The sequence below is a fragment of the Ruditapes philippinarum genome, unplaced genomic scaffold (assembly GCF_026571515.1).
Source record: "Ruditapes philippinarum isolate M1 unplaced genomic scaffold, ASM2657151v2 ctg1418_1_1_1_1, whole genome shotgun sequence".
In the NCBI taxonomy this organism is placed as follows: Eukaryota; Metazoa; Mollusca; class Bivalvia; order Venerida; family Veneridae; genus Ruditapes; species Ruditapes philippinarum.
Window position 1 is genome coordinate 1 of NW_026862366.1, and position 9,947 is coordinate 9,947.

The window sequence follows — 9,947 nt, forward strand, 5'->3', positions numbered from 1 at the left end:
ATACTTAAAACCCGGGGCTGTTTGGGGTATGGAAAAATTAGTCCCTATAAATATTTTAATTTATATAAAAATTAAAAATTTTTAATTTTTTATTTTAAAAAACAGATTTTCTGGAAAAATTTTTTTAAAGCTCTTTTTTTCAAACCCCTCCAAAAAATTGGCGGAAAAAACTAAAAATAAAAATTAATAGGTTTTTTTCAATCGATGGGCGAAGCAAAAAAACCCATTTTAAAGTATTTTTTAATTTTTTTATTTTTAAAGGTTTTAAAAAATCTTTTTTTAAAATTTATGGTTTTTCTTTAATGGGGGCCAGGGGCATGACCGGAAAAATTTTTTGGGCCCAACCCCTAAATAAAAAAAGTTTAAAAAAAATATAAAGTTTTCATTTTTTTTTATTACCCTGCTTTTTTGGGTTTTTTATAGGGAAAAATAAACCAAAATGATTAAAACTGGTAATTTCACTGTTTGAAAAAAGTTGGGAAATTTTCCCCCCCTTTTAATTTAATTTCACTTTTGAATTTTAAAGGCCCCCCTTTTTGTTTTTTCAGTGAAATTACCGGGCTTTTCCCAAAATACTGGTAAACCAAAGCTTAAAAGGAAACCCTTTTACGTTTGTAAATGACGGTTTACCGGGTTTTTTAATTTTTTGGCGCCCCTTTTTTATTCATATTAGGTTAAATGTCTTTTTAAAAAACGGGTTTCCTTTTGGGGGGTTTTTAATAAAAAAAAATTTTTTTTAGGTTTTTGTGTTTTAAAATTTGGGGAAATTTTTTATTTTTTTAAAACCCGGGGAAAAAACCCCAAAAAAATTCATAAATTTTAAATTGGGGCTGCCCCCCACCGTGAAAAAATACCTTTTTTTGGGTCCCCCTCGGGTGAAATATATTTCCCCATTTTTTTACCCAAATTTTAACTAAAAAAAAATTCCTCTAAAATCATTTTTTTCCTTTAAAAATGGGGGGCTATGTTGGGAAAAAAAAAACATGTTTTTAATTTTTTGATAGGGGAAACCCCTTTTTTTTTTCATTTACTAATTTTTTATTTATAAAACCCCTCGGGAAATTTGGGTTTTTTTTAAAATTAAATTAAATTGCTTTAATTTTTAAAAGGGCTTATTTATATCAAAAATATATTAAGTAAGTAATTATTATTATTATTATTATTATTATTATTGCTGTTAAGATATTTGATTATTTCAAAACTTGTTATTGCCAAAAATATTGCTTTTGAAGCTTATTTTGGCTATAATTCGCTCAATCTATGAGAAAAAAAAAACGTATGAAATGTGAGATGTTATAAATTATTTTGAAAATTAACTTATTTTTATGTTACAAATCATAATTATAAGAAATAAATGAGACTGTATCATTTTTGTCAATACAGTAAACTTCACTTATAGCGAACACGGTTATAGCGAACTTCCGGTTATAGGGAACAATTTATTTTGGCCCGAATTTTGCCTTTCTTTTTTTAATATAAAAATATATGGTTATAGCGAACACGGTTATAAGGAATTATCGCTTATAAGGAACTCATTTCTAAGTCCCAATTTAGTTAATACTACAGAAAATTACACTTTTATAACGAACTCCAAAATATTGGCTATTCGTAAATAGATCCCGCATTTTCAACTTTCGTTTTCATTCGCACGGATGAAAACTCGGGCGAATGTATGTACTTCAATACATCTATTCAAATGAATTTGTATAGTTTTCTATTTAGGATATGTTTAGCATGAGCTCTTTTTACCAAGATAAAACGGTTATTTATTTATTTTCTTCAATAGTTTTGCTCGAGTAAAATAATTAAAATAATTTATAATCGGTTTTCAACATAATCATGCATGCTTGCAAGCATGATCCATTGCAAACTGCAAAGTCACTTGATTTAACTGAAAAGAAATTATATCCTACATTAGTAAAAGTCACCCTTAAATTATAATAGAAGATATTCAATATTAAAGGAAGGAAAAATCGAAAATCTTGTTTATTCGAAAACGAAAAGAGTTTAGAAACAAAATATAATAATTATATTTTATGTGAAATTGAGATAGGGATTAAAACTAAAACTGAAATAGCAATGATTTCAAATTCCAAAAAGTACGCTCTCGGGTATTGTGTCTAAAATATAAATAAATGACTAACATTTCTATTTCTTAATCAAATGGCGGACAATGGTAAACAATCAGTTCGTTATATGTAAATCTATTCGCTATAAAACTCCTGATACAAGGAACTAATTCTCTATATGCTTACATGTACAAGGAACTCCAGATATAAGGAACAGGTTTTGAATGTCCCAGTGAGTTCGTTATAAGCGGAGTATACTGTATAACTATGATTCTACATATCATAATGTACATTGTAGTTATAAAATTAATGATACATGTTACATTCGAAATACGTTTATTATCCCTCGTCGGAAGGCGGTGGGGGATATAGAAATAGTCTCCGTCCGTCTGTCCTTCCGTCCGTCCATCCATCCGTCCATCCGTCCGACAATTTGTCCGGAGAATATCTCAAAATGTATTTGAGGTTTCTCCTTGAAGCTTCATAGGTGGATAGATCATATTATGGAGGAGTGCAGTGCACAAGAATGATAACCTACCCTGCATTATTTTTCAGTTATTGATTGCCCTTTGTTATTTTTCAAACTTAATTTTTGTCCAGAGCATAACCCAAAAACCCTTTGAGATATCAACATGAAACTTCATAGGTGGATATATCTCACGCAGGAGGTTTGCAGTGCTTAAGAGTGATAATTCTACCCTTCATAATTTTTAGTAATTGCCCCTTTTTTCATACTTAATTTTTCATCTGAGTGGCTTAAGCCCTTTGTTATTTTTCATACTTAATTTTTCATCTGAGTGGAGCATAACTCAAAAAAGTCTTTGAGATGTCAACATGAAACTTCATAGGTGTATTTATCTTATTAATGAGGAATGCTGTGCGCAAGAATGATAACTCTACCCTTTATAATTTTTGAGTTATTGCCCTTTGTTATTTTTTATACTTTCTGTCTGGAGCTTTAATATCTGAAAAAAAGCGTTAAAGGTATCAACTTGAAACTTCATAGGTGGGTAGATCTCATTGAGAAGGAGTGAAGCACACAAGAATGATAACCTACCCTGTAAAATGTTTCAGTTATTGCCCTTTTTTATTTTCAGCCATCAGTATTCACATATGTTTTAAATCTGTAATCATTTCAGCCATCAGTTTTCATTACCAAAAGGCCTCTTTAAATCGAATTATTCTGCTCTACTACATATACATTCTTCCAATGAGCAAACACATGCTAACATGGCTCTTGTTATAATAATAATAATAATAATAATCGAAAACATGAAGATAGTTTTCAAATTTCAACCATTTATTGATTGATTGGTATTTTTTTTTAAATTCATAACGTTAATACCGTAAAAATGAGATCAACGCTACTTAACAATTCAACTCAATATATAATTAACTTTTAATACAAGAAGAAAGGTTGATAATTTAAATATGAATTGAATAAGTTACACAAGGTTTCTATTTATATTTCTCGCGCGTAAAATGAGATTCCCGTACGTGTATACGTTAATCGTTACCAATGCTTCAAAAAGATAGTAAACCAAAAAAAAAATTAAGAGTCATGAACATCATCGCCATTATCTTGATCATTTTCATAATAAAATGAAACCGTAATCATCGTGATCATTATGATCATCGTCATCATCCTGACAATCGTGATCATTGTAATAATCGTAATAATCGTGATCATTGTAATAATTGTTATCATCGTGATCATTATCATCATCGTCATCATCCTGACAATCGTGATCATTGTAATAATCGTAATAATCGTGATCATTGTAATAATTGTTATCATCTTGAGCATTATCATCATCGTAATCATCGTGATCATTGTAATAATTGTAATCATCATGATCATTATTATTATCGTGACAATTGTTATCATTGTAATTATCATGATCATCATGATCATCGTGATCATTGTCATCATCGTGATCATCCTGACCATCGTGATCATTGTTATAATCGTAATAATCGTGATCATTGTAATAATTGTAATCATCTTGAGCATTTTGAGCATCATGATCATCGTAATCATCGTGATCATTGTTATCATCGAGACCATTGTTATAACTGTAATTATCGTTATCATCATGATCATCGTGATCATTATCATCATCGTGATCATCCTGACCATCGTGATCATTGTAATAATCGAAATCATCGTAATAATCGTGATCATTGTAATAATTGTAATAATCTTGAGCATTATGAGCATCATGATCAGCGTAATCATCATGATAATCGTGATCATTGTAATAATCGAAATCATTGTTATCATCGTGATCATTGTAATCATCGTGAGCATAATGATCATCGTAATCATCATAATCATTGTAACTATCGTGATCATCATGATCATCGTAATCATTGTAATCATTGTTATCATGCTCGTATTCCTCCGTATAGTCGTCAAAGTGATCATAATAGTTATCATCGTATATTTCCTCGTCGTCATCGAGATATCCGTAATCGTCATCAAACCCGTGAGATTGCATCATTTCTTTAATTGTCTTGAATGGCTGATTCTTGACTGTATCTAATTCGTTCTTCAAGTCAGACAAATTACAAATCGCTCCTAAGCGCAACATTGCCTGCAATGGTATCAAAAAGAAAATGATTTCCCAACTTGATATTAATATACTACTTATTTACTGAAACACAAGCGTTAAAATGTATTCGATTAAATATGTTGTGTCATAGTTTAGCACTATCATTTTGTACTCACTTAACATGCGGACACAAGCGATTAATATGTAAGTGTTCTTCCGTGATCTTCTACAGAAATTAGAAACTTCGACGGGAGCGATAGCGAAAGAAGAATGTTTCTAAATTCTTTAGAACAGCTACGGATGAATACTATGGAGGCTATTCGTTTAAAAAAAAACCAGCCTTTGAAACTTGACAATGTATACTTCGGTTCTACTAAACAAATCAGTAAATATCTTATTGTCGATCCGAGAGTTAAAATCTGCACTGCTATTGTTTTGATTATCTAGATTTTATAAAATAGATGCTGTTAACATGCAACTTAGATAAATTGCAAACTGCATTTAGAAATGTATAACTTCAAGTTTGTGACATGTAGATATGTAAATGATAGAATGTACACAGCACGTTTTATGCCGTACATTATGACATTGAGAATGTGACTGCATCAGTTGATAACTTTTATATTCTGCAACTTCCATATATGGCATGATCACGGAAATAGACAAAGATTAAAAGGCGGAGCCAATTTTCACGAGAGCAGAAAATAAAGAGAGGCAACTCTTACTGTACAGTTATAACGAGTACAAAATATTTCAAATTAAATAAACTGTTTTATATGCCACATACATCATCTGCATTACATTTGACTTTGAATATCCTCTGATTTTGTGAAAAATGTATTCTATAGGACAGGATGTTCAAGTAATGCAAAAGTGGTTTAGATATAATGTAACAACGTTGGTAGAACGTCATTCAACTGATAATGAGCATAATAATATGCAAAAACTAAAGATAGAGAATTTACATAAGGGAATGTTTCTCACATAAACTACTCAAATTTTACTAAGGATCACCTTTTTGACATTGCATATTGCAGTCCTATTATCATCATATTAAAATCATATTTCCGCTAACGATACACTTGTACGGGGACCTCATAATCGTGTACTTATGTTATCGAATTGTCTTAGAAAAAAAACATTTAGATTTGTCAACGTATACTTGACTACGTGTTTTTTAAAGGTATAAGTCCTACGTGATATTTAACTAGTTTTGCCAAATAGGGTTTCTAATCACCTTTTCAGTAATGTCCCACTTTTCTTCGAAGGCCTTTTGATCTATAATTGCTTTTTGTAGATGATTAATCTGAAATGGAAATCACAATACATAAACACCAGTAAAGAAATAATTCAATATGTTTTTGTTGTTGTTCTTGTTGATTTAAGCTCGATTGTGAAACAAGCTCTTAATCACCTTCGGGTCCGCTCCCTGAAGCCACCAGTGTACTGGTATCATTTGAAAAAAATATGGTCGTGGCCCTATAATGGGTCGAACAAATGATCTCTGGGTAGAAAGGCAAACACATTAACCACTAGGCCAACGCTCTTATTTTTTTAAACAAATAAACCAAATTTACATATTTAAACATTTAAAAGTGTTTTGACTTGCCTAAAAATCTAAGCTTATATCACTTGATTATAATTCACATGTGTTGAATGCCAAACACTTGAAAATATTTTACCTCATTTCGAACATTTCGAATTCGCACAATATCTGCAATTTCCCCAACTTCAGTTTCGGGTATATTCTTGTTGTCTTTCTCAGCCCACCATTTACATTTGCCGTCAAGTCCGCATATATTCTTCAATAAATATACCAACAAAGTGATATCGAACTTTTCTGAGCTCGGAGGACCAGTTTTTGGGAAAAGCAAATCATATTGCTTCTGGCTTATAAGCTTTTTACTTCTGCCATTGTTGATTTTCTTTGTGGATTTGTTAATCTCTCGGTGGAGTTGTGGTCCTGGTGGGACAGTTAGGTCAAACCTTGCTTTAAGTACAAGGGTTGAAAGTTTGAAAACCACCAAGTTAAGCCGAACGTAGTTTTGTCCTTTTTGTTTGTCGCCTATGTCGTTTGCCGCGGAGGATGCCATTAATACATCAAGTTCCTTCCTTTCCCTCCTGTATCTCTGAAATTTGAAATGAAACTAAAAAGAAAATACAACGAACATAACTTCTTTATGTTTATTGGATATTGTTTATTTGAAATAGTTTATTCCATACGGAGCCCCTAAGGTGACATTTTCAACACTATTTTCCCGGAACTTCGATCCTTTTTACGAAATAATAATTCGTAATAACGAAATTTTAATTCGTAATTACGAAATATTAATTCGTAATTACGAAATATTAATTCGTTTTTAAGAAATATTAATTTGTAATTACGAAATATATATACGTTTAAACGAAATATTAATTCGTTTTTACGAATTATTTATTCATTTTTTAAGAAATATTAATTTGTTTTTACGAAATAGTAATTCGTAATTACGAACAAAAAAAAGAAATGTTATTTCGTAATTACGAAATAATAATTCGTTAATACGAAATAATATTTTGTGAAAACGAAATAATTGTTTTGGGGGTTTCAAAGAATTTTGGCTATATTTATAAAGAAGGCCCTGAAAATAAGTTCCTGATTAAATATAAGACATGTAAATGCAATATAAAAATAATTTTAATCTTCGTAAGTTTTATAACTTAACATTATTGTATATAAATTGAAATAATCTCCTGGTAATAGCGTTGCCGCCACAGCCGTGATAGTACACGCGCTAGGAAAATTTTGTTAAAAAATGGGGTCCTATGCTTCAAATCCAAACACGGAGAATATTTTTCTGTTTCGTTTTGTCGATATTATTGATTTTAGAAATAAAATATTATGTTTTAATGATCGCACGCTGCCCATACATAAATTGTAAGGAAAATACTTTTTTAAATTGATTAGATTAATGAAAATCTGGAGCCCCCATCCCACTTTTTAGTATTACTAATGTTTATGATAAAAGAAAGTAATAATTTTTTTTTAAATGTCAGAAAAGATAAATTGTCTCAAAAATTAAAGCATTGCTGATGGGAACATGTATTTGACAATGGGGAAAAAAGAAGATATTTATGATTGAGAATGATTTCTCACTCAAAAACCCTGTTCACTTAAATATTATAAATTGAGAACCATTCGGCTTATAATTGCAAGGTTGATCCAGGCTTGTAAATGACCACTTTGTGAGATTAGTAGTATTATGACAAACTCACGATAACATTAAATAAGATTTCGTAAAAACGAATTAATATTTCGTAAAAACGAATTAATATGTCGTAAAAACGAATTAATATTTCGTAAAAACGAATAAATATTTCGTAATTACGAATTAATATTTCGTAAAACGAATTAATATGTCTTACAAACGAATTCATATTTCGTTATTACAAATTAATATTTAGTAAAAACGAATTAATATTTCGTAAAAACGAATTAATATTTCGTAAAAACAAATTAATATTTTGTAAAAACGAATTAATATTTCGTAATTTCGAATTAATATTTTGTCAAAACGAATTAATATTTCGTAAAAACTAATTATTATTTCGTAATTATGAATTAATATTTCGTAAAAACGAATTAAATGCCAGGATAAAAGTGTCGAAAATGTCACCTTAGGGGCTCCGTAAATCAGAAACGTCCGTCTCTTATATTATTATTGAAAGGTTTCTATCTAGCTAAAGACATCATTATTGTATGGAAATCAGATATTCAGTTCATTAAATATTCATTCAATACATATATGTTTTAAATTTTAAAAAATCTGCCTAGGTCGGTTTGAAAATACCAGGTATATGATAGGTTTTAAAGACCTACAATATGAATATCGTTTTTTGACAACTGTTATGTGATATGAACAGTTATTCTAATAGTTCATTTTAATGATTCATATCATAATCGATACGTTTTATATACTCTAGTTTAAGTTGTTATTTATTAAGCGTTCGGAATAACCTTGATAACTTAAATCGAATCTATAAAAATCCCAAACCGGTTTTTAATGAAAATCTGAAAATGCTATATTCATCTGAAAACGTAATATATTAACTTGTTCAATCCTGAAAGTAATCACCTAATTAACAGTGCATAAGGCTTAAAATGACATTATGCTGTCAATATGAGCTGAATTAACTACATTTCAAAAGATTGAATGGTATAAAGATGGTGATATATCGGTATAATGCTGACTGACCATTAGTTGATGCTGGAAAATGTTAAAGATAACTTATAAATCTGCCTAAAGTTAAAAAAAAAATACCCCACTCTTTCTTAATCATTGAACGTAACAGGTAAATTCCGATGGGTATTCATAGACGTAATCGCCATTATCGTTCATGCGAAGTAAAGAATAATATTGAAAATATTGAAGAAAATGTAGCAAAATGTAAACTTATTTTGTCTCCTTTCACCTGTTCACTCAATTAATACCCTTCGATGGGCATACTTTCACTTTAATAACCACTTCTTGTTTCGTTTTATACTTAATAATTGCATTTTGTTTCTACTTTTAGACAAAAGAAAACAAAACTCAAATAGACTTCAGCATATTTATTTTACTACTATTTGAATACATTATCGAAATTATAACAAATCTTAGCATTCTAAACTTACTTGATATTATTATCCTATATGGATTTATTTCCAGGTTGTATTAAAAGCTTAACATTTACATTTAAATCAAAGAGCCCACATTTACAACTGTTTTTGAAAAATAGAAAAGATAAAACGCGCACATTGGATAATATGGCGTAAGAATTGGATACATCAATAGGTAAAGTTTATCTATTTACTACCGGGGTCAGTGAAGTAAAATTATATAATTAATGCTATATGAATATGTTTGTATTAAGTTTTGTAAATTTTTATACTGAAGCCAAACAGCGACATTAAATTTGGTATTGGACAAGGTGGTACCCATACATATATTAACGTCAAAGGATAAGTACAACCCTTTAAAATACCATTCCTGTGGTAGTGGTGGTGGTAGAAGTAGAAGTAGTTGTTAATATTATTTTATTTACAGAAGGTTACACTTTAAGACATATACAGACTGTAAACCTATTTTATAATGCAGTTCCAAACTGTGTGTTTTTGTTGATCTTTCAGTTTCTTCATTTCGTGTTTAAATGCTTGAAATTATCATTTAGCGCAATACCTGCAGTAGTTGCCTTAATGTTCGACCTGTAAATATATTAATTAATTATTAATCTTTCAAATTGTATGATAACCATGCTACATATATTGTAATGTATTATCATTTAGTTCAAAATTTATCTTGTT

The 9,947-nt window shown here is 29.7% G+C and overlaps 1 protein-coding gene across 1 annotated transcript; it reads right to left on the bottom strand.

The window, feature by feature from the left end:
* Positions 1–3,351: 3,351 nt before the first annotated feature.
* Positions 3,352–9,615, bottom strand: LOC132718820 (protein PFC0760c-like). The gene is made up of 4 exons (XM_060702558.1): positions 9,279–9,615; positions 6,307–6,753; positions 5,862–5,930; positions 3,352–4,666 (listed from the first exon to the last, which is right to left on the bottom strand). The coding sequence occupies exons 2-4, from the start codon at positions 6,715–6,717 to the stop codon at positions 3,662–3,664; spliced, it is 1,485 nt and encodes a 494-aa protein (XP_060558541.1). The 5' UTR covers positions 6,718–6,753; positions 9,279–9,615; the 3' UTR covers positions 3,352–3,661.
* Between the last annotated feature and the right edge of the window lie 332 nt (positions 9,616–9,947).